This window comes from Acanthopagrus latus, chromosome 1 (genome assembly GCF_904848185.1).
Source record: "Acanthopagrus latus isolate v.2019 chromosome 1, fAcaLat1.1, whole genome shotgun sequence".
Classification (NCBI taxonomy): domain Eukaryota; kingdom Metazoa; phylum Chordata; class Actinopteri; order Spariformes; family Sparidae; genus Acanthopagrus; species Acanthopagrus latus.
In genome coordinates this window covers 16,430,969-16,456,860 of record NC_051039.1, presented here as the reverse complement: position 1 = coordinate 16,456,860, position 25,892 = coordinate 16,430,969, and the positions used below count along the sequence as shown (strand labels likewise).

At 42.4% G+C, this 25,892-nt stretch overlaps 1 protein-coding gene and 1 long non-coding RNA gene across 2 annotated transcripts in view; one reads left to right on the top strand and one right to left on the bottom strand.

The window, feature by feature from the left end:
* The first annotated feature begins 1,967 nt into the window (after positions 1-1,967).
* On the top strand, positions 1,968-3,307 carry LOC119022206. The gene is made up of 2 exons (XR_005075860.1): positions 1,968-2,041; positions 2,170-3,307. It is a non-coding gene; the product is annotated as an uncharacterized LOC119022206 (long non-coding RNA).
* Positions 3,308-6,706: 3,399 nt separating this feature from the next.
* ptprdb (protein tyrosine phosphatase receptor type Db) overlaps positions 6,707-25,892 on the bottom strand; it is a 161,619-nt gene continuing 142,433 nt past the window's right edge. The window contains exons 36-46 of the mRNA XM_037102768.1: positions 25,107-25,282; positions 22,382-22,405; positions 19,176-19,295; positions 17,346-17,500; positions 15,420-15,705; positions 12,023-12,201; positions 11,749-11,875; positions 10,697-10,822; positions 10,445-10,599; positions 9,096-9,231; positions 6,707-8,995 (exon numbers count right to left, since the gene is read on the bottom strand). Of these exons, the coding sequence (XP_036958663.1) occupies positions 8,927-8,995; positions 9,096-9,231; positions 10,445-10,599; positions 10,697-10,822; positions 11,749-11,875; positions 12,023-12,201; positions 15,420-15,705; positions 17,346-17,500; positions 19,176-19,295; positions 22,382-22,405; positions 25,107-25,282 (1,553 nt within the window). The 3' untranslated portion in view covers positions 6,707-8,926. The remainder of the gene's footprint in view (positions 8,996-9,095; positions 9,232-10,444; positions 10,600-10,696; positions 10,823-11,748; positions 11,876-12,022; positions 12,202-15,419; positions 15,706-17,345; positions 17,501-19,175; positions 19,296-22,381; positions 22,406-25,106; positions 25,283-25,892) is intronic.

The following is a 25,892-nucleotide window of genomic DNA, read 5'->3' as shown; positions in this document are numbered from 1 at the left end:
TGGTCTTTTTTTTATTAAAGGTTAATTAATAGGAATGATATGACTTTATAAATGTGACTGTTAGATGTTGAATTTGAGTGATGAGCATGTAAAGTCCAAGTGTGTGGGATTCAGATAAATTATAAATATACATTCAATAAATGCCTTAAAGTTTTCCAAAATATATAAACACAAACTGAGAACTGTTTTTGGGTTACCTTAGAATGAGCCCTTTATATTTAGAGAAATCCTACACACTGGACATTTAATGCCAAAAATGAAAACTGAAACAAGAATTTGGCAAAAATCACACATTTGATTGGTCTGTGAAGTGAAACACACACTAGACTGTGATGTTCAGAGATGGCAATAGTACACATGTCGTACACAAGTAAAAGAAAGTAAGTACAGGCTCTGAAATGTACTCCAGTGTATTCTTGAAGCCAACGCCTTCAGACAGTTCACATGAATAAGGCAGTGAATGGGGAACGATTTGCTCCTCACAATCTTCCCCATGACAGTGTTGCCTGGTTCAGTATCATCCATGTTCCTCCCACTCTGTCTGTGTACTTCGTTCACATAGATACAGAAACGTGTATGTGTCTGTGTCTGTTTTTTTTTGTTTTTTTTTACATAGATTCATCTTGCCAGGTCTCCAGGTTGAAATCAGTCTTGTGACGTTGGGTCGGTGGCGTGCAACGATGCAGAATAAAAACTGGCCATTCCCACCACAAATTCCTTAAAAACTAATGTGACAAGCATGTTTGGAAAATGTAAGGAGTAGAAAGTCCAGATATGTTTGTTTTAAATATAGGGAGGAAAAGTACAGATTCAGTAACGAACAAAGTATTCGTATTTGTTACTTCCTCCACTGATAATGTTTGATCATCTTGTAGAAAAATTGCATTTCAGCTAATGACCTTGCAGAAGTCAGATTGAAGATATACTGTAATAGAGCATTTCCTATTAAAACTAGCATTTTGAAATCAGGTCTGTTGTGGTTTTAAAGACAACATTATTTATAAAAAGATATCCAGTTATGTAGCTCACCTTCATTTTTTGCATAACCGCTACAATATCTTCATAAATAAAAGGAATGTATCACATTTGTACCAGGATCTTTTATTGGAGGTCCAAAGTAATTTAACAAATATCTTTTTTTTTTTTCCATCAGATTGAGATTGCCATTTTAAAACAGTCCTTTTTTTCCTTTTCCAACCATTCCTGTTGGAATTGTGCTTTGGGTCTTTGTCTTGCTGGAGGACCTGTGATCCTTGACTCAAACCAAGTTTTCTTACACTGGATGGACATTTCACTCTAAAGTCTCTTGATAATTCTCTGATTTCATGATTCCTGTGATACAGTCAAGGCCTCCAGTACCAGATGCAGCAAAGCAGCCCCACAGCATTATGGGTCCTCCACCATGCTTTACTGTTGTTCTTTTCCTTGTAGGCTTCATTGCACCGTCTGTAAACAAACTGTTGGTGTGCATTGCCAAAAAGCTCTATTTATGTTTCATCTGTCCACAGAACATTTTCTCAGAAGGATTGGGGTTTGCCCTGGTACTCTTTGGCAAAGATGAGTTTGTCCTTATTGTGACTTTTCCTCAGCAATGGTGTCCTCTTTGGCCTTCGCCCATGAGGCCCCGTTTGGTTTAGTGTGCCGTGTACAGCACTTGTTGAAACCACGGCCCCAGACTGTTCCAGGTTGGCCTTCAGGTCTTTGGATGTTTGACGTGGTGTTTATTTCCACCATTCGCACAAAACTTGAAAGACTTCACTCATCAATTGTTCTCTTCCCCCCCTCACGCCCAGGGAGGTTCTTAAAAGTTCCATGCTCGGCAGACTTCTTAATGACATTACGCACTGTTGAAACAGAAGGAACAGGGGACAACAGACGGCTTTTTAAAACACGGAAGTCATCAGTCATTGGTTAATTCATGTCACATGGGCACAGGCAATTTATCACAGGTGATTCTCTTTTGTGATTTACCACAGGTGAGTCAGAAATTGTTTCCATACTGATTTACAGCAAAGGGTGCCAATACCAGTGACACAGCAAGGTTTAAGTTTTTCTATTTTTTCCTCCCACTGTTTATTATTTTAAATTGCTGTTTATCATTTGCTCCTTTGTTTCAAACACAAGTTCTCTATAGAGAAGGAATGTTTCACTTTGTTAATTTTTTTTCAGAAGATATTCCACATTACGGGTGCCAATAATGGTGAGCAGGACTGTACGGTTCATCACTGTGGTGTCAAGGTTCAAATGAATGACCATCAATAACTGCTGAACTCTTAAAGAGACATTGCCAAGCTTAGACAGTGTGCCTTATTGTACAGACAGTGTTGGATAACTTTTACTTTGAACAGCCTGACCAGCATTTCAGGTGAAAATCTGAAGGATGCGGAGCACAGTGCTCCCAGCGGACTCAGCCCTTCTCCTCAAAGCGGGACCTGAGGAGGAGCCTGGCAGAACAGGAAGTGAAAAAACCAAAAGGGTACCGCAAGTGGCCTTGGAGAGGCTTCAAAAAGCGCTGTACTCCGGTGGATACCGCGCCACAGCGTGCCTCAGATGTCTCTCTTTGTTACTGAAGCCAAAGACAGAAGAAAAGTCGTCCATGATGAAAAATTGAGGCAACTGTAGTATATGCGAGCATGGTCACACTGTACAAGCATGCCACCCTGCAATATTTTCTGGTCTTTCGGTGGTTGATGCATGACAATTAATTTAAGCATATCTTTCTGACTCGGGGAAATCTTTAAGGCTGTCCACTGCAGGCCTACTCCAATAAACAGGTTGAAGAGAACTTGGTTCAGTAAAGCTGTTTTATTTGCTCCTGGCAACATTTGCCTTTTGAATTTTGCTCCACTTCATCTCCTTTTGTTGTGCATCAACCAGAAACTATTATATCACCTGTCAGTGAAGAGGAACAGGTCCAACTAGACCGAGTACCTATATGATGACATGACTCATTGAACTGGCGAAAACTTGGTGAAAATTGACCCAAAAATGAGAATTCAGCCATCATCTACCCACCCCATGCTAATGGAAAGTCGGGTGAAATTTTGTAGTCCACAAAACATTTCTGGAGCTACACGGCAAAGCAGCGTTTTAAACAACTGAAGTGGATTTAGGGGGACTTGTTTTATGCATTTATGTCAGTAAATGAAGAGCCTTTGGGTTTTGGACTGGAGCAATTCAAAGAAGTCACATAGGGGTCTCCACATATTCGTGGCACTTTCAAGACAGCATGAATCGACTAATCGTGAACATAACCAGCAGATTAATTGACCCTTTAATAAATAAACAATAATGGTCGACAGACCCACAATCTGTTTATTTAAATTTGGACTGCGACATTACCCTAAGACTCAAATAATCCTCATTAAAAGAGTTTGTTTTGCTCACTAAGAAAGCATGTGCACAGGAGCGATCAGAGAAGCAGCAGTGAAGCAGGAGCACCTGTGCTCCATCAGCCTCTACACCCTTTGAGGTGCTCTCACCTTCTCGTCCAAACCATGCCTGGGTCCCAGTGCCCCCTCCTACATTTGCCTTACAATTTATCGCCATGGGGAACATGATAAAAAGGACAGAGATCCAAACTGCAGAAGCTTACGACTTGAAAGAGACCAAGTGAGTCTTCGGAGCATCCCACCCAGTCTAACAGAGGAAATCCTCAAGTGTTGGGAACTGAGCTGATGACACAGCTCATGGCAAATGTAACAGAGCTTCAGAGGCTACGACGGGACCAAGACTGATCTGAACTGTTCTGCTCCGAGCCTGGGAGCAAGGCGGTCTCCCTTCAGCGCGGCAGAGGTGTTGGATCATCGCCGGCGCCTCACAGCAACAAGTCAGACATGAATGAGCAAAGGGCCTCTCAGCTGCAGCACCACTCACTGCACACTGTAGCCTCGATCTGTTTCCCAGTGTGGATTTTACAAGTCTAAAAGTTTACGGCATTGCAAGAATCCCTGTTAGGCTGCTGGTGCGCTCATTACACAGCCCGAAAAAAAGAATGTTATATTTCTGGAATAAAACTGAGAGACTCATAGAGATAATGTTGCCACTTGTAAACACTCGGGGGAGGGAAAAATGCAAAGTATGACCTGGGGTTGCCACTACAGAAAAACGTCTGTTGTGTCTATTTCAACATTTGCCATTTTGGGTCATCTTAGACTCAGCTTGTCAGGCTCAGCTCTACATTGTCATGCTATTCTTGAAATGAGAATTAGTTTGAATTGTCTGAAAACAAAAAAGGAAACAATGATAATCCTTATTTATTCATTTATTTGTTATTTAAAGGTCCAGCGTGCACAGTAAGAGTTAGTGGTTACACTGGCCGGAGTGCAATATAATGGTCATAATTATGTTTCAAGAATCATGTTTTGCGTTACTGAATGAGCCCCTGCTAGATGCCACCGAATCCCACACACTGGCTGTTGAATCCTTTTTATTTTTACACCATCAGTTTAAACCAAATCATTTTTCACGCAGTCCAAACAAACTGCTGAGGAAAAGGTCATCCCCACGAGGTCCCACTTGCTTCACCGACCAGATGAAAGGTGACTCGCAGAGCCGCCACCCACGCAGGAAGTGAGCCAGGTCAAGATGCGGGAAGACGGGAGTTGGCTGACCACTCTGGCTGCTTCATGATAGGCACCATCATTAGCATTCTGTCATTTAGTGTGATTGCCCATGATTAATAAAACATGTATGATAAAGATAAAAGCGTTTTTGCTATTTTGACCTGTAATTCTCAGAGAACCAAGTCTTTGTTAAATTTAATGGCTCACTCCGGATGGATCATATCAACCGTGATTTAATCTTGTGTTCCCTCTGATTAACGACATCATTAGGGCCAGGACTTTTGAGCAGACACAGACAAACAAACAACGAAACAGAAGTTAATACACAGAGTGGTAAGTTGCCTCGGTTGATGTCACTCAGTGGGTAAAATGCATTGTGGGTAATGTAGGTGCCAGGTTTTGAAAACGGAGAGGAATGTGTGGTATAAAGAGGTGATATCTGTATCAAAAAACAAAAATCGTTCATAATGAGTCCATCAGTGAGATGCTAATCCAGCGGACAGGTTTTAGAACCTGCTGCCTATATTGCCCACAATGCAACTTAGCCACAGAGTGACATCATTGGAGGGAATTTATCAGATTACATGCAGCCTCCTCTGGAGCCACAGAAGGCTTTATACTACTTTTTCACATATGCAGTAGTACTCCCCAAGACCCGTAAACACACTTGATGTACACATTTTTAAAAATTTTTTTAATCATCATTATTCCTAACATGACGACACTGTTTAAAGTGAGAAAGAGCCGTGATACAAAACGACAGCAGCCCCAAATTATTTCACTTGAGTTTATTTGTAACAAATGAAACTTGTGTCGACAGAGAACAGAAATCCATACAGACCTGTTTTTCGGTTTTCACACGCTCCGAGGAACCAATGTAAGAAAATAAAAAGCACTTGTTGACCCGGAGCAGAAAAACAAAAACCAAAAAAAACCAAACCAAACCAAAAAATGAACAAACCAAAAAGAAAAAAAAAAGAAAAGAAAAAGAAGTTTACATTTACAGACCAATTGGAGGTAACTGATCCAAGTAACACACCATATTTTTCATTTTTATACAATTTATAAACTCCAGTTTTATCCATCTACATGATACATCGGGGGGGTAAAATAGAAACACTTTTTTTTGTGAGACTTCTCTTTTTGTGGTTACGACAAATCCACAATGTGATGTATTGCACATACTGCTGTGCCATAAACTGTGATTTCAGGTGCATCCTTTTTATTATATCACTCCGTATATCTGATAGACTTTTATCCGCTCTTCATCATTTACTTAGGTATTCATTTATTTATCTATTTATGCATTTCAATTACTCTCTGTGTTTTGTGTTATTTACATATACACAACCATGTGAGCATTACAGGGTCCGTCTTTACTGAGTTCAAGTAAAACTCCTCTGGGGGGGGGGGGAGTGGGGGCTTATCAGAGAGATAATAGGATACTAGTATTAGTGCATAGTACAAAGAGAGAAAGTGCAAGTCTTCCCGTAACAGGTGCGACCAAAGGGGCATCTCAAAAGTGGTACCATGCATACGAAAAATGACAATAGGGTTACTGTAAGGTGGCGGAGAACTGTTAACGATCCCTTACGTGGTTAACAGAGATACAAAGTAACAGAACGAAGGATGCCGTAGGTTCCGTGTCGTTGGAGACGTAGCACCTGAACTTTGTCGCTAAAGGAAAATATGTAGAACTGTAGACATCAGAACGGAGAACACAGATGGCCCAGTTTGACGGATTCCAGGTGGGATACAGCTGTGTCAGCGTATCCTCAATTTTTTTTTTTCTTCCTTGTTTTGTCCAAACTGACAAAGATTGCCACTGCTGTTCAGCTTTATATAGATTTCCACATAGCTGAGTAAGTATGACTTTGTCTGAGCCAGCTCACAGTCGGCGCCAAAGTTGCTAGAGTGTGGCCAAAATTTCATGGCAGGCAAACTGAAGTCTGAATGAAAGAGTATATACACACAAAAGCTTGTGCAAGTGTCCCAGGAAGAGAAAGACGGAGAGCTTACGGCATACGAACTTCTTTTTCTCTTTTTCTGTCAGACCGTCCTGCGAATAACCTACTTTGAAACCACATTTTTTGAGTCCTTGTGTGAGATATTTGTTGTTTGTTGTTGGTTTTTTTTTTTTCCTTCTTCCAATTAAAAGAGATATGATGATGCTGTTGCTGGGTTGAAGAGTGATGGGTACAACCTTACACAGAGCCTTCCGTACAAAAATTTCACAGCCAAAAAACAGAACCTACGAGATACTCCCACGCACTGTAACGTAACAAAATTATATACACAGACATTCAGTACACACGTACAAGCATACATACGTAAAATACACAAAAAACCCTTTAAAGTAACTTTATCAAAATAGGCGTGTAATATAAGGCACTAGAAATCTAAAATCAAAATACTTATTAGATGCTGTTCTGAAGTATGAGTTCGATCATTCGTCGGTTGCCGTGACACACACACACACACACAGAGGGATGACATCGTCTTACTGAAGTTGTGACGTGATGAAAGATCTTAAAAAGGTCAGAGGGGTCGTCTTCCCTCTGCTTGGACACATTAAAACGGGTGGCGAGTAAAAACCGTATTGAGCGTTTATAACATCCTTGTGTCTGGAAAATGATGCACCGTCACCAATATCATCATCATTGTAATGGCATATAACTGCAGTTAGTGACTCGACACAAAAATATATAATACATCTACTTATTGCACACTGAATCAGACAGAGAGAAAAGTCATAGGTGAGCATTCCAGTGAGAAAATTGTTCCTTCCCCCAACCCTCCCCACCTCCTCTTCCCGCCCGATTCCATCCCATCCCATTTTCCTACATCTCTTTCTCGCTCCCTGCTTGAGAAAATCTTTGTGAAGCTTATTTGGACACATAAATAGTTACTTTATTATTATTATTATTATTATGTTTTTTTATCTCGCTTTCTGTGCGTACTCTCTTTTCTCTTCTGTTCTCTCTTCTTATCTGGCTTTCTCTCTCTCGACCTGCACACAGAACAACTTGGCAAGATCATTCTTCCGGGTAGCAGCAGGCTGAGCACTGTGCCTCTACGCGGGGCCCCCCGGTGAATTCAAAAATGGCCGCCCTCTTTCGACACCGCATGAGAGCCCCGTGCGCATGCGAAACGTGTGTGTGTGGGTGGAGAATACAGGAGAGTGACACTCAATGGTGGTGTTTTTCATAGAATTGTGAACATTTTTTTTTTCCACACTAGATTTGATTGTACACTTTTTAAACAGTACCGTATTACTTTTTAAAACAAGAAATCGCTACAGCTCATTGGATTACACAGAAACGAAAAAAAAAAGAAAAAAGAAATAAAATACAACTTTGCCTTCGTATGGTCAGTGGGGACAAAGTTGTAAATCTGTAAAAACAACAAACAGAAACGTGCCACGAGAAATACCCAGTTTTTAAAAAACAAGATAGTCACATATCTATATTCTATTAAAAAACTAAATGAATGTTTTATTTTGTGGTATGCATTTTTAAACCTCTTTCAAATTTTCCCTTATCTTAAACCGTGAAGCATAAGGTTGAACTGGTGTTTTTTTTTTTATTACTGTATGGTAGAAACATCTTCTTTTTCATTCACAGGAAACGAGAGTCTGTTTCCGCAACAAAAAAACAGAAAAAAAAGAAAAACTAAAGAAAAAAAAACACTTCTTGGTGCCTTTTTCTTTTTTTGGGATGTGTGTGTTCTTTGTCTTTTTAATACTGTGTGCTCTGTGTTTTCAGTCTCCCATTGGCAATTCTCTGGTGCTCAAAAGTCCCAGTTCTTTCAGTCCAAGAGGCAAATCCACAAGAGGGATTTGTAGACTCCTTCTAGACAGTCCTCTAGATATAAAAAAAAAAAAAAAAAAAAAAATCAAAATATTTCCTGTGACAGCTAAATACTGTAGCCGGGTCCTGTATTTAGGTTGGTGATGCTACACTGGTGGTGGACGAGGTGAGAGTTCCACACCCAAACAATGTAAAGCAATCTGGGTGCTCACAAAAGCACTGAAACGAATAGAAAAAAAAAAAAAAAAAAAATCAATATCTGATCAAGTATTCTGATTGGAACAGCGGCTGAAGTTGCTTCTTCAGACTGACCAATGGGGTTGTGTTTGGGCTGAGGGTGGAAGGAAACACCCTTGTCAAGCAGGTTGCTATGGCTCAGTTAGAGGTGCTGTTTCTGGGTACGGGATAAGCCGATGGTCCCCTCTTCACTCTGCATGTGGCGGCAAAAAATCTTCAGAAGACACATCGCAGCCTGGTGCATTAATTCAGGCCACATGTGACCTGAGAAGAGTGCACTAGGTGGGATGTGGCATGAGAGACGGGCCACTGGGTTTATGTTGCATAGTGATCAAAGCTTCCCAGGTACTCCAGACTGGCTCGGTAGCAGAACTGGTACTGGTCCTGGAGGGAAGCAGAGGCGCGTCAAGTCAGTGACAGTTAATAAAGATAAAGACAGCGTGAACTAGATGGAAGACAGATTAATGACGGCGGGGGGGCTCACCTCTGTCTGAACCGTGGCGGGTCTCTGGGTGCGCAGCATCTTGACAGTCTGGAAGATGTCTACCACGCCCTCGTACCTCATCCTCTCCAGCACGATGCTGAGGGTGATGAACACGCCAGTCCTTCCTACTCCGGCACTGTTGGCGGACAGGCGGAAACATATTCAGATCTGTATGTATTAACAACTGTGGGAACCTGCCGTCATGTGTAGCAGGCATACATTTTCATATAGAGAAGTTCCTCCCACTGGCTTTATTTGTAGCAGTGACCTCTTTCTAAATGTTTTGCCTGCACATGCTGAAGATTAGACACTGAACGTATTAATAATGGAAAGTCGGTCAATATGTTGTCAATATATTGTGATTTTTAGATACAGGTGACTCATGCCTCACGCTAAAGGCAGTGACCTTCGGGCTAATGGCTCAATATCACTGCTCTGTCGGACTCTTCTTCGACAGACTCAGTCTGCAAACTTAAGGTGGCAACAGGCAACTTTCCCTCAGAGTGATTTCAAGTGGTGTTACGACAACTGCATTGTTTTTGGTTTTCCTCTGAGTCACAAATAACAACAACACGGGGAAAAATGCAACTTTATTAATCTGTGGCTGTGGCTCAGGAGGTAGAGCAGGTCGTACACTAATCTGAAGTTCAGTGGTTTGATCTCAGGATCCCCCCGTTACATGTTGAAGTATACTTGTGTGAGATACTGGATACTGAACCCCAAATTGCTCCTGATATACTAGCAGGGCATGAATCAGCGTATGAATATGTGTGTGAATGGTTCAATGTAACAATACCTCACCTGCAGCTAAATCACCTGCTGCTCTTCAGCAACAACCAGTATCTCTTTTAACTGCATATCAATTCACTATGAAACTACTGTGTAATGTAAATAAAAACAGAATGCAATCATTTGCCAACAAGCTGTGTAAACAGCCTTTTGAAGTGTTCCTGAGCCAGAACTTTTTCAGAATTTGGGGTTTTATAATCATCTGTGGTTTGTCAGCTACATACGGTATCTCTAATCAGCGCGTACGCAAACTATACATCTAAACTGTCCACACTTGTTCAAATGGATCCTTCAACAGTGATCATATACACAGAGGAATAACACATTCACACTATACACCACCACCAGCCTCCAAGTCTCTCAGATCTACTGGAACAATCTTCAAAAAAATATTCCCTCATTTGGGGATTTAGTCATGGTGAGGACAAACATTTCCCATAGGCGCTCAGGATCTGTTTCTCCACTCATTTATTTAGGTGTTTTCTGAAACTTGTCACAGTGAATACAATGATCACACAGTAGAGAAATACAGAGGCATTAGTGGGAAGAGTAAGTCTTACCTGCAGTGCACAGTAATTGGCCCGTCCTGGCCAAACTGTTCTTTAGTTTTGTGCACCTGGCCAATGAAATCAATGAATCCTTCCCCTGACTTTGGCACTCCTTGCTCCGGCCAATCGGTGAACTGGAACTGACGAACTGTCCGCGATTGGCCATCCTGGAGGAAAATAATGTGCTTTTTTGTTTAAATTTGATCTTTAATTACAGTAAGAATGTTATTACAATACAAATGCCACACAAACTTAGTGACTCACCCTGGCATCTGTGACTTTGAACTCTCGGAGGATGTACTGGGGCATGTTGTACTCGGCCATGGGATCCACCACAAAGTACTGGTACCTGGCTGAGCGCTCTGCAGGCCAGTACTGGTGACACTTCTCCTGCAGGAGGAGAGCACAGAGGCTTCAGCTTAGAGCTTTTTTTTCTTTTTTTTTTTTTCAGAGACTCAGTGTGGAATGAGAACAATTTCTGGCTACTTTGTCATGAAAATATCTGCCTGACTTCTGAAAATTCATTATTCACTTGGAGATAGTTTTGTGCCAGATGAGATATGATGCTCATGGGATATAACTCATACCGCTATCATTCTCTCTCTCTCACTCACTCTGTCACTGTGGTATTTGCATTTTCAATGCCTCATAGGCTGTTTTTAATAGTTGAGACCTATCATTTTCGTTTCTTCACAGATATTCTCCAAAAATAGCTCCATATTTAACTCAGGTTCTTTGACTCACAAGAAATGTAACAGCTGTTTCCTGCTTTCAGCAGTTCTCAGCTCACAGGCTCCTCCTCTTGGCGAGGCCCTAATTATGGCACATTGTGTGATATTGTGTGTTACAGTGCACGCCTGGGTAAAAATCACCGTCTATTCAAGAGCAAATCACTATCTGATATTGTGGGTTTTCACTGAAACCCTCCTACATTCTCTTCAGTGCCTTTCTCCCCTCTTACAAAATAATATCTCAAATTTTTGGCACAAAGCAGGTGCTGATATAGAGAAGTATCAATGGGGTGACAAAAGGTTGGCATGGAAAATTTAAGGGGTGGCAAAAATAAAATCAGTAGATATCAAACCAATTACATACGTGTGTCAAGTTTTGCATGTGAGAGCACCCAAATGAAGATAATCTAGCACAGACACTCAGGTATTGCCAGCTATCATCGAGAGATCACCAATCACTGGATCTAAAAGCCCTTATAATATCAGAATAAGAGGTTTGTGTCCTCGAAGAGCCGATCCATACTAACGATTTTATCATTATTATTAATAATGAGTGTGTGTGTGTGTGTGTCTTTGTATCCGTACCCGTCCCATTTCTCTCAGTTTGGTTAGCATGACAACTATGGTGGAGTTGTGTTCCCACAGCATCCTCCAGTAGTCCTCTGTGGTCTCAGCCAGTGGGCCCTGGGTTGCTATGTAGGCCTTCTGCTGCCTACAAACAGACATATTAATTAAATTATGCATCCCTGCACCCACTTTATTAATTCTACTTTAATGAGTTGAAATTGTACATTAAACCGTAGAGTAAATGCCCTGCAAAGGACAGAGAAATTCAAAGTTCAGATCATATTTTTCTGACCTGTATCCGTCTATGAAGCTGGCATTGATATAGTCGGAACCCTCCACCCCTCTGATTGGCTGCAGACACACACGTGTGGTCTCGTAGGGCATGATGTTCACCAGCCGGTTCTTGAACTTGTTGCATGGCAGGTTGGCACTCACGAACCGCGATGTGTGGGCCTTGGCACTGGCCAGACGCTGGAACAGAAAAAAGAATTCCATATTTCTTAACAAAGCCTTTACAGATCCTCAAGTATGGGCCAAAGAAGCAGAAGCAAACTGGAGAAAACAGAAGGGGGGGTGAAGGAAGATGGGGAGTAATGGAAACGAGGAAGGAAGAAAAATAAAAAGTACTTTCAAACAAATTCACAGACCTCATTCAAATGTATTTAGCACAAGCTTTGGTTTTCCTCTGGCATGCCGGACAACTGGAATTAGAAAATCGGCTTGACTCGTCAGGCCCGAGGATATTTAGTCAGACATCTTCAATTGAATAAACAAAGGAGGGGTGGCGATATAGAGAGACGAGGGCAGCGGTCGGGAATGGGAGAGAGGGAATATAATAAGATGAACGGGAGGAGGAAGGAGAAAGAAAAGAGTCAGGGGGTGGGGGGGGGTGCAGGAAACCACAAGGCCCCACACTGTCTCAAATGCACACATGTGAACCACAGTTGATCCTGTATGAAAAAAAAAACAACAAAACCCAATAACCCTGGAACACACACACACATTCATATGGATACGTGCAGACATGCAGACGTGAGCACATGGCGCACACTCTCTCTCATACACATCGACCATTGGATGACTTTTCTTAAAATGAAAGACAGAACAACAGAGAACAGGCGGAGTGAGACCGCAGACTCGGGGAGGGGAAACAATGGGGTCTCGTGAACCGAGCCTGGACCGATAGAGGCTACCGGAGCGCTGTGGGAGAAACAGCGAGTAACTTATTTCCTTGCAGACAGTCCCGGCTGGAAAGTCCCACACTAACCATCAAGTTCACCAGTTCATTTGGGTACTCAGTTTCCAGCGCCAACAATAGTAACTCTGCGTGCCATTTGGTTTGGATTTGACTCGGTCTTATCAACAAAGTCTGGCGTGCACGAAACTTCTTCTTGCTTTGATACATGCCATCATTTGCGCCATCTGTTAAACTTGGATCAAACCATGCCCTGTTGGCAACCTCTTTAAACTCAACCAGTGAAAGAAAACAAAAACACTATGTTTCATAGGGGTGTTGGATTACCAAAAGCTACCAGAACAGCTTTGTTTCTCTCTTTTCTCACACACACTCTTCAACTCTGTGATTTTTTTTTTTTTTTTGTGACGCGAGAGATGCGTCAACGCTCCTCCATGAGAAATTCCATCCTTTTGGGGTGTTTTGTTGATGAAGGTGGAAAGTGCCGCTTTTTTGTCCCGTAAGTGTTCGAGCGAGATGAAATCTGGGACAACCCCTTGCATATGTTTTACATCAATATAAGGCTGAGCAAACAGTTCGGCGAGCGCCCGCTTCACTGTCATTCAGCGGAGGCCGCTGCCATTAAGACAGGAATGCTGGAGCACAGGATGAAGGAGATTGCTCGGAGTGGCTTTGTGTTTACTTTGCCCTCTGAGCGTCTGAGCAGACATAAACCATTCCAGGAGCAATTTAAGCCACCTGCTTTCAATACATACCTGTACGGCTAAAAGTGATTCTCTTCTCAACCCGGCCCGAACCCGACAGGGGTCTGCCGAGAACTCTGTCTGGCAAGAGGTAAATATCACAGTAAACAAACTAAAAACAGCCAGAATGAAATGAAAATAAGACTCCTCAATAACACTCTGAATCCCTCAAGTATTCTTCCGGCCTGCGAACCGCCGCCTCTTGTTCGGGCGTTCTCACTTTAAATTCTGATCAGCTCCCGAAATGTTTGATATGACCTTTCCCAAATCTTTTATTATAACCAGCAACTTTCTGGCTGCTGTTATACGGTTTTTCGCCGTACGCCCGTCAAACATCCACAGCTATGATGCTTTCTAAAACCCTCGGTAGGGACTCTCTTACCCTGGATTCACAAGGTGCAATCCCATAATCTCCTTCAAATCCAGCCATCCATCCTGAGTATATGAAAATCTCAGAGGGGGAACCGCTGACAGCCCTGGGAAAGATGCTCAGTGACTATCCAGGTCAGCAACACGGGGTTCATACATACTGTATGTCTTTGTGGCGAAGATGGTTCTCAAGCTGTGCTGGAGAGAAATGCCTTTCTGTGAACATCTTCAGCAGCTACTAAAGAGATATGGAGGTGTAACTATTTTTGCCAACTGCTGTTTCCAAGGTCAAGAATTTAAAAACCTCGACTTTAAAGTCAACATGGGTGAGAAGCGCTGGAGGTGCTCAGAAAAGTTCACATCTACTGTCAGCGAGGTTAATGTCCAAACTTGATCTGCTGATGTGGACAGTGTGACACAGCGGGAAGCTCCAGAAAGGCTTTTCCGTTCAGTTGAACTGATTTTACTGGAATGCAATCTGGATTTTATAACTCTGTGAAGTAAAACACCTGGATTGTCGAACAACCTCCTTTATCTTGGTTCTTTTGTTCCTGAACTGTTAGACAAAAAAATGTAATGGCAGACAACACCATTAAAATTCAACATTTTACTAATACTAATACTCTTATTCTCTTTCTTGCAAAGAGTATGATATGAAGCTGGGCCTGCAGCTGGTTAGCGAAGACAAAAACTGAATTAGCCTGGCTTTGTCAAATTGTAAGACTTTGTTTCCAGCAAAAGTTCACTCATTAAAATGTAGGCAACTTTAAAGCTGTGTCTCCAATTCGGGCGCTGCATCTTTTGAATGCTGCATATGAGGACCAAATGCATCACAGTGGGCCAGCAAGGCCGTCCCATTTCAAAGGCTCGTTCTAGTGCAGCAGAGGAATGCAGCCTTCGTTTCTCTTGCTGTGAATCTTTATTTTTAACAATTTATTGTGCACTGGTGACGGTTGGATTTGTTTTTACGAAAGGCAACTGTGGTGGACACACAGAGCGAAATAGCAGCTGAATAAAATGTTTAATGTAGGAATAGCTAACGATAAATCATTAACAAAACAAGGGACCTGATTACTGTCAGCGGGTGATATTAGGCGACAGGAGCAGCAGCTCTGTGATGCAAGGGTAATGTCAGGGGGAGCTGGTGACATATATATAGACAACATCTAGTTGGGCAAATACAGTGACCATATATTGTGTTTGGACCACCTGTGCTTCTTTATGGGGCCCAGTAGGTAAAGAAACCATCTTTAGACACAGAGTCAACTGTGAGGAGATTCTGTAAATCTATGACATCTAATTCAGGGATGCTATTGACCCTGATGTCTGGTCTTCTTGGATCTGATTTCACAAATTTCAATGGCATGCTGATCAGTCCTCACCTTGAACTCCAGCTCCATGCCGGTGACATTCTCTCCTGGTTCAATCTGCGTCAGCCTCTGGATGTAGGAGTACAGGTTCCTCGCGGGGACCTCTGTGTTCCCGCAGGTCACGGCCTCCAGCAGCGCGTCGTGAATGAAGATGTACTGGTCCTCCGTCTGGACCATGTAGTTCCTCTGTGAGCGCATCAGCGTCACATGGCCGTAGATGTCGAGGGTCTTCTCGTGCTTGATTCTCTCCGCCATGGCGTCGATCACGATGAAGCAGCCAGTGCGACCCACCCCAGCACTGAGGAAAGAGAACAGGCGGTGATGTGATTTCCTCGCGTGACCTGGGCGATAAACTTCTGAACAAATGATTTCCCTGAGTGTTTGCTGGGTCTCCAAACCCGGTACAAATCTGCAAATGCTCCGACATACTGTCCCTAAATCAACCAAGTATCACAAAGATGGCCAGCCAGCAGTATTTCCAACAAAGGGACGTATAAAATTGACATCAGCGATGAGTCAGCATTGCCGTCTGACTGGCATTAGGAAGATATGCTCTCCCATCGACATACAATCCAGAAATATAATACATTTAGCTGCCCACCCAAACACTTCACATTTTTTGCTGTGCTGGTACCTAAATGGTGAAACAGCCTGACCAAGCAAGTTTCTGCAAGTGAATAAAAACCTCTTTATATGGTTAAATTAATATCGGTGTGCGTGTGTGTGTGCCCTAGCGTGTGTGTGCTACTCAGGTGGAATGAGATTTGGTCCATTGTTTGATACAGAGGCTGGTTGATATGTTAAGTCACATTATGATGGAGTCTTGCCGGGGATAATTAAATTTGACTGATAATCCTGTTAGATACTCCATCTGACTGCTACGGAAGATTAGGAAGAGCTCCTCTCCTGCCAACCTTTTCGCCCTCCTCCCGCCCTCATCTCCCTCTGCCTCTTTATCTTCCCTCTAAGTACCCTTCCAACACTCTCACACCGGCCCCACCACTTTTTCACTCTCACATTTTTTTTTTAGACTCCATTTTCTCTCTACCTTTCCTTCTCTTTAATTCATCATTTCCATTCACCGCGTCCTGGATCTGACCTCACCTTCTCTCTCATTCTGCACGTATCCCCTCCTCTAGATCCCCGGCCCCCCCTCGCTAACGCTCCCTCTCAATCATCTCTCCATCCCCCCCTTTTTCCTTCCCTTCCCTCTCTTCCTCCACGTCTACACCTCACTAATTCTTCCTCCTGAGAGCTTTTGCTCCGTATTCCCTCTGCAACCCTCTATCTTCTTCTCTTGACTTCGACTCCCTTGTAAGAGCAAATAGCAGCTTCATTCCAGCTCTGGCGCTCACCGCTCTGCCAAGACTGTAATGACAAGTTTCCAGAATCTTCCTCCAACCAACGCACGAGCCTCCTGCTGCTCAGAAAAGCAGTTCATTTGAATATAAACTTGTGAACTCATATCTACCACCGGCTTAAAACGGTAAATAGTCAACACTGAGGGCTACTTATGGAAAATAGGGTCAGCATGGCGACAGCTGTTATTGCTAAACCGTTGAGATGATGGAGGTCGTCAAGGGAGGAATGCGGCTGCCTCAGCCAGTGAGGATGGTTTGGGGTTTGCATAATGGCAGGTCAATCTCATTTCAGTTCAGGACCTATGAATGATTTTATACAAGTGCTCTTGGACTCGTGTTGATTTTCACAGACTCCCCGGCTTTTGAAAATTATACTGCCAAGTAAAACCCAAAATAACACATAAGTGTTTCGTACGCACACAGTCAAGGACCAGATTTGTTTTCTTTTCGGTCAGAGACTTCTGGATTGTCCTCCTTGGTGATTTTAGGAATCAGTTTGGTACCGTAAATTATAGAACCAAAACCAGGGAAAACACATGCATGAAGCACTGACACAAACACACAGACACACACACACCTGCAATGGACGACCATGGGTCCTGCATCGGGAGGATTGCAGGCCTTGACCCTGCGTAGGAAAGCCAGGAAGGGGGTGGGGTGTTCGGGCACGCCGTGGTCCGGCCAGGCCGTGAACTGGAAGTGACGAACCTCACGCTTCTCATTGGAGCCACTCTGGACATGCAGACGGACAAGAGTGTTAAAAGTGTGGTGTACTTAAATAAAATGAACGTGTTAACTGCTGATCACGGTTAGGTCGTCCGCTGGAAAACCCAGAAGGGTCACTGCAGTCTTCATGCACTCTTTGACAGTGGTTCCAGACTATTGTAAAGATTGGAAGACCTTGGGGAGTCTCGGTTTCTCAGATGGTTGATGCAAACTGGATTCTGTTGTTTAATAATCGATATCTAAGCAAAGCCTCTCTGTGACCTTGTACATTTAGCCTATTGTTGTCAAGCACACCCTGTGCAGCCACTGTCAAGTAGAATTTGCTCCCTGGCTGCAGTGCTGTAATAATTACCCTCATTAAGGCAACAACGACTGACCTGACTGTTTCTTTATTCTTCAAATTAGAGACTGACCAACTGACTAAAATCTTCAATAAAAAATAATGTCAAGCTATATTTTTATCTTAAACAGACCAAAACCCACACATGTGCTACAAACATAGAATTTAGTCTTACTTTTTAAAAAAGACTCCGTAAAACAGGAGTAAATAGTTTATTTTGGGGGGTTATTTTCAGCCATGGATTAGAACGCTTTCGGTGGTATTTATGGCAGCAGGATGGCGTACGTGGGTTTGACTCAAATTAAACTACAGTGCCCACGTCCATGTTAATAAAGGAACGTGTCATCTAGAACAAAAGTGTGGCTCATTCATGTGTTGTTTGGGGCAACAGTGGAGGCGTGTGGAGAGGAATAAACCGCAGTTTATCAGCCAGCGTGCTTGCTAGAAGGATCGATTCACTGTTGGTGTTGGCGTTTTTGTTGACAATAAGAAAAATATAGAATATCACAAGACTAATCCGTAAATAAAAGTAAAACAATCTTGCACTGTTGTTCTGTTCATGTTGACTTGATTACTGTCTTGTATTTGTGCTTGTTTTTCATGTTTATTTGTATTGTATGTTAGGAGCTCCTAGAACACAACCTGGGGTTCCTCAAGGGTCCTTCCTGAGCAGTCCTTTATTTTCTATTTACATGCTTCCTCTTGGTCAGATCATCCAGAATCATGGTGTTACCCATCACTGCTATACAGAGAATACTCAATGCTGGGTTTTGAATATTGATAGATGATCATAGTTTGCAGTCAGATTTGCGGATCCCCCAGACTGTGAACTCTCTGCTTCTTGAAATCAGACAGGCTTTATCACTAGCAAAAAATGTGTTTATAGGAAGGCATTTATGAATTTGGGGTTTTATCAACTCTAAAACATTTTATAATTCTTCTGGTATTTTATTTTCATTTGTGTTATACATTTTATAGTATCATGGGGTTTAAACTTAACGATAAACTTGGTTTATTGAGCCTAACAGGAGATCCATTTCAGGTGAGACAATAACTGACCAAAATGGGCTTTTCCAAGTCAACTACAAAGAATTAAAAGAAGAAAAAGGGCCACTTTGATGGCCTGTGATGTTTAATCGCTTAAAATCTCGTCGGAAAGAAAAATGTACGAAAACATTTTTTAAAAGATTGGTACTGATGTGGTTGCTTGTCACCCTGGGTCACAAGCACAGGCTGTGACACGGCCTAAGAACCAAGCATAAACACACACATATGCATTAATATTTCAACAGATCAATACACACACGGCGTCATTACACTCCAATGCACATGTCATGCTACCTTGTACAGAGCGAATGTCCTGACAGAGTAGGTGGCCAGCTCCACTGTGTCTAGCAGAGTGACCTGGATGAGGCCGTAGGTCTCCGTGCCCCGCGTTGGCCAGTACTGATCGCACTTCACCTACGAGGGAAAGAGGGAAGAGGCTGTGAGAGATGCAGAGCGATTTGGATACGTCTGTAAACATTTTTTTTTTTTTGTGAGAGAAGAGAGAAAAAGAGAGAGCTGGCTTTGGTGCATGTGCACGTGTACAGTGGCAAAAAAAAGGGAGGGGAGCGTTGAAGCAGATCAGTGAGAGAGTTTGCAGAGTTCAGACAGTAATGTTTGGAAAAAATGTGCACACAGCGACAACCCAGCGTGTGAAAGAGGTTTAGTAAGTGTGTGGGGTGAAGAGTGACAGAAAGAGAGACAGGGGAGGGGTGGGGGAGAGAGTTCTGCTTTCTTGGGTGTGATCCTGCATAAGTTGTTTGAAATGCTAGAAAAAATTGTATGGCTTTGAGATTACCATAGGTTGGTGGGCTCTCATGAAGATCCCACCACAGAGCTGGAAAAGCCAAGCGATACCTAAAGTTCAGGCCTCACGTGTTGGACGCTGCGCATCGCTCGACATTCTGGCCTCACGAATCCTTGCAAAACTACACCCCTGCACACCAAATCCCAGCATCCCCAACCACCAAAACGTTATAGAATTGCACTGCGTGAGGTGGTCATATTTGTAGTTCTTCGGCTCAGCCTCAGAGACCACAGATGAGAGAGGGGGAAAAAAAAATCCCAGAGGAGGGAGAGGAGGGGAGGAGGGCCTTGGCAGAATCAGGCCAAACCAAACGCTATGTGCTGATCCCTCCAGTCCTCACATCAAAGACAGCAGGGAGCTCAGCTCAGCTCGCTCTGCATTCCACTGCTCCAGACTGGGGATTATGCGTTTTGGCCCCGGACGTTCAGGCTGTAATTACAGCATTTCGACTGTTGTTTTCCCACCAGACCTTGAGACACTGCGGGGACGGGAATGGTCGTCAACGTAGGGGGGCAAAACCAGTGCCAAAGACTAAACAGGATCACAGTAAACGCCTGGTGTGAAGACTATATTACCCACTGATATACGGCCATAACTGCACTGCGCTCTTTGCTGGTTACGTTGGTGTTAAAAGGAAGGATGCTGGCAAGATTTCCACAGTGGGGCCATCTGCGATCATCTGTGTTGTTAATGCGTAAACACATCATGGCTTAATGTTGAGAGGTGTTAAATGTGATTAAATCATTTTCTCCAACAAGCAACCCACTGCTCCTTCAAATGGTAGACACGGAGGTAGTGGGCTGAGAACAAACAGCTAAGTACACTCAAATTGAATGTACTCATTGATGCATGATGTTGAATTTAGTGAATTTAAAGCCACACAGTTGTTTACAAACCACAGATTCATCATGTTTACGGGACAGTAGCAGCCTACTCCTTAGAATACGGTGTTCTGAAGTCCTTCGCTCTGTAGCGATTCTGTAGCAGTTCGGAATTATTCATTCGACTTACATTCAACTGTTTTGCTTTAAAGCAAGTGTTGGTCATTTGTCGCATTTTTGTTATATTTACAGAAAATCTCTTGATAGCAAGCAATCATTAAATCAAATGCTCTGACAATTAAAATAAAATCAGGTAGTTAGCCAAGCTGACATCAATTATGGAGAACCTCTCTCACCCCCTGCATGAGACTGTGGGGGCCTTAAGCAGCTCCTTCAGCAACAGACTGCTTCACCCACGGTGCAAAAAGGAACGCTACTGCAGGTCATTCATTTCAACAGCTGTCAGACTGTTCAACACCAAGAACCCTTAATGTAGCACCATAAGCACCTACTTATCTTGCACTACTTACACCTCTACCTCCACCATCTTGTGCAATTATCCTGTGCAATAATGCTATTTTACTTTTTATTTTCAAACACTGTATTTAAACACTGTATTTATTTATGCATCCAACCTTCAACAAGGCAATACTTTGACACTTCATTTAATTGTATTTAATGCACATTTTTGTCTCCTGTATATAATGCACATAATGCATAGTCCTTTTTTATTTTTTATCTTTTCTCTCTTATCTAAATATTTTTTAGTATTTTTTTGTATTTTAAGTCTTGTACTTATTGTATGTATATATGTCTGTCTACCTGTTACAGTGACAAGTGAATTTCCCTGATGTGGGATGAATAAAAGTATAAAGTCGAAGTCTAAAGTCTAAAGGTATCTGTGGCTGTTGTCAGCCTCTAACAGAGATCTGCAGGGATGGCATATTTTTTGTCGACTAACCCCGGGAGTTAGCGCCACTCTGGTTCCATCAACCAAAACCCCACGGAATTTTCAAAATTGGCATTTGATTCTTTCTGAAATGAAGTTTATGATACTTAGATGTTTTGGCCAGCATCTTTTATCGTAACAGATGAACACCACTTTTATGATCGCTGATGTGTGAAATGAGCTCTGTAGTCTCGTTTAGCCACTCACTTTTTTTTGAGACACTTGAAGGCTTTATAATTCAAACACGAGGTGTCTACTGACACCTTTCATGTCACAGGATAATACCACCTTGTTTCAGGCATTTGACCAACATTTGTAACATTCAAAACACCCCTTGCTTTCAGGACAAGAGAACTGGAGGAGCAAAAACCCTAACTCATTTCTGGGTTTAAAGTCTCATTCTGACAGCACTATAATAACCCGACCAGACATTTATTTTGGCCTCATTGACATGATTGGCCAGCATACGGAGGTATGTTCGTGACAGCTATTCTGCTTGTGTTTATATAATTGAGTTTTTAATTGTTTTCCAAATGTATTAGCCTGCTGCTCCTGTCCAGTGTTGCCGGTTTCCCCAGTGCTACCAACTCCAGCTTTAATGGCTGCATCCTCTACTGCATAGCCACTACACAGGAAAATTAAAAAAAACAGTTGTGGCTGTTTTCATGCAAACTGTAGACGCTAATGTTTTCTGAACTGCAGTGGTTACTGTACAAGTGAAAGCCCATTTCAGACCCAAGTCGAGTATGAGTGCCTTTCGGTGAGCTGAAAACAATTCTGCATTCCCGCTCAACGGAGAAAAAAAAAGGAGGGAAACAACAGAAAAGAGGGCGCACTGAATAGAGGAAGGTGGTAAGGAGAAAACCATGTGAGGTGAGGTTGCATTTCAAAAGGGATTAGCAAAGGAGAGAAAGAGAGGTCTTGCCTTAGAGAAGAAATAAGAGGGCATCTGAGGGTCAAACAGACACAACAGAGACAGTTGGAAAAAGTCGAAAAGGAAGCAGAATTTCAACACAAGACACAGGTTAATAGGAAAAGAAGCACAGACGAGAGGAAAGGATCATTTTCTGTACATGGCTCCGGACATAATTGGTTAGCACTTAATCATGATTCACACCTCGAGCCATTCTTGTTCATTTTATTCTAACATGACATTCTCATTACATTGAATTTTTACTCAAGCGCATATTCTGTTAACAACAGCAAAATGCCTTGAAGCTAAATGATTTTCTAATTCATTACCTCCTCTCAACTTAGCCGTACTTCTACGTCCCCAGGGTCTCGCTCGCCATTATATTCTGTTAATCTACTGCATTCTACTCTATCCTGATCAACTACATGTCCACTCTAACTTTCACTTAACCGTAGCACTTTTAGCTTGGTCACCATAATGATGCTGGCTGCTTTTCCGTTTTACTTCGTCAGCTATTTTTGTACTACGCGACGTGTCCTGGCTCTTCCTCGTATGTCCTCTCCTTGTTCGTCCTGGTTTGTTGAATCCATCTGGACTCCACTGTCCTTCCACATCCTAGAGCGTGAACGTCCTGCCCTGTCCTGCGCTGGTCTGTGTTTTACCTCCTCGCTGCCGTCAAACCAACCATATCCAATCATTTTCTGCTCTTATTCAACTCTAACCTGACTGCACTTTATTCCTCTTAACTTACTGTAATTTATCCTCCAAGAAATGAAATCTCCCACACCCTATCATGTTATTCTCTGCCTCATTATCTTACCCGGCTGTACCCACAGCTTCATTACCGAAACATGAATTATAGTTCATCCAGTCGTATTCTAGGTCCTGCTCTACATCGCACCCACTTTAGCCTTTTCTGTGGTGGCAGGGGAACATGATACACTTTAGAGTACGTGTGACGCCTGTTCTACTCTGCAGTGTTGAAATGAAACCTAAGTACATCTTCTCAAGCACAAACGGAAGTATTTCCAAGTATTTACTTTCTACTTGTACTCCACTCTGTCTCAGAGGAAATAAACTACTTTTCTTCTTGACTACATTTATTTGACAGCTTTAGTTACTAGTTAGCTTTTGAATCAAGATTTGACACTGTGACTGCATTTTTCAGTATTTTCAGAATATTTAAAAGCGAAATGAGCATTTGATAAGCTATACAATGAAAATAATCAGTCCACCTCAACCAACTATGACAGTAAAAATCTGAGTCTGGTTCTATATTTGCAGTCCCAGGGGCCATTTTTCTGCAGTGAACATTTTTAATTACTTCAATTAATTTTTTTCTGATTATAATAACATACTTCTACCTGAGTTACATTTTCGATGCAGGACTTTTACTTATACTGGTGACTTTACTCAATTCAAACAGTCTAGGCAGATGGCCGTTCACCCAGGAGGTTTAGCTCAGTATTTCTGCCTGTTAAGAGACAGTTTTTTTCTCACCACGGTTGCCAAGTGCTTGCTCAGGGGGGATTGTTAGGTCCCTGTGAATAAATAAACTAAAGTATATGGTCCTAGCCCAGCTCCAATTGGAAAGTGTCATCAGATAAGTTTTGTTCTGAATTGGCGCTTTCCAAATAAAAATTGATCATGCTTTGCCTTATGAAACATTCAGCTTAGTTAAGTAACTCATTGACTGACATTCGGTGGCACAGGTGAAAGAATATAAAGGTGTGCCACACCTGCTTCATATAACAATGACAAAAAAAAAAAATCTGCGAGGATGTAGGCTTTGTAGAACTTCTTCAGCGACTTGTGCTATTTTCCTTGTACATGTTGAAAGACTCCTCATGTGTCATCTTTTGTTTTACTGTATTTCTCTTCATTTCCACCTGTTTTCTGTGTTCACCAGTGTTTCATTAGTTAATAAGTCCCTGTGTATTTAGTCATCATTGTTTCCTTCTCTCAGTTGTCACCCTGTCACTGTCTGTTCCCTAGTCCTGCGTTAACTCGTGGTGTTTTATCAGTGTTCCTGCTTATGTTCCCCTGTGCCTTTTCCGGTTTGTTCTCTGCAAAGTTTTTATGTTTCTCTTTGCTTTTTGGATTTGCCCCCAGCCTGCTTTTCCCTGTTTTTGTGGGCTGCCAGGTTTTTGTTCTTTGGAATTCAGCTTTATTTAATGAAAGCTCACTTTTAGTTTTTTTTCAACCTGCTATGTCTCTTGGATTTGAGCTCTTTTCACAAACATTTAAATTGTGTTTTTGTTGTTTGTCTGTGAAGGTACTTTTGATGATTATTTTTCTTTAATTGCTTTACCGTATCTCTACAGGAATTGTATATCTTACCCTTTCCTACACTTACGCTACCTAATGCTGTACCTAAGTCTGCCCTACTATATGATACTGCACGCCATTCATTCCACTAGATCTGTGTTCTGAGCAACACAGCAGCACCTCTGTAGTCTATCCTATCCTACAGATCCTGATGACCTACTGCTGTATACTTTCCCCTTAATGTACTCCACTAACCTACCATCCAATGTCCTCACCCAGCTTTTGGTCCGAAAGTGCTACTTAATATTGTATAATGACATCCTTATATTTTCCAAGCGACCTATTCGACTCCTCCATTATCTGACTGATTCTTGTATTCCTTCCCTTCACCACTTTTGGGCATTAAAATAGTGTTGGCTTAGCCCTGTGCTACACTATCCTCGCTCTCACCCCACCGTCTTTTCCTTACCCTTGACTTCTCTTCCAGCTTGGTCATCATGATAATGTTGGCTGTGTGCTGCTCCCAGACCATCCTCCAGAACTCCCCAAAAGTCTCAGGGAGGGAACCCTGAGTGGCGATGTAGGCATTCTGACGGCGGTAGCCATCTACATAGTTAGCATTGATGTAGTCACTGCCTGGGACACCTGCATGATAAAGAAGAAGTGGAGGTTAGGGAGGACGGTGGACGAAAATGGAAAGAGAGGTGTGCAAGGCGAGGTGAGGAATGAATAGTGACGGGTCGAGGCGGGAGAGTAAGGGGAGAGTAAACAGAGGGCAACAGGTGGGCAAAATAGATGCCACTGATGCTGAAATACTCCACGGAAAGATTCACTGTGCATGTAATTTTTTTTGCAGATGAATCTGATTCTTATTCTGAATCACGGTGAAATAATCCATATGGATTATTTAAAGTCTACTGAAAGCATGAAAGCAGGTTTATGTCCCAGTAATAAAGGATGCGGATCATCTGAGGTCATGGCGGGGAGATTAATGTTTTCACAGGGCCAAACGTCCTTTGGTGTTGGATTGTTCAGCCGTCTTGTTTTATAATACATGCTAAGACGATCATGGGCCTAATCTGAGTATACTCTGGATGTGTCGCTTTGAATGGCAATATGACTGTAAGGCCGTCTCTGTGTAAGACTCGGCTGACACTGCTTGTCCTGGAAGGGATTGTGTGTATGCGCGTTAGTGTGCTTGCATGTGTGTGTGTGTGATGTGAGGGACCGTCTGTGTGTGTTTGATTTAGGATCA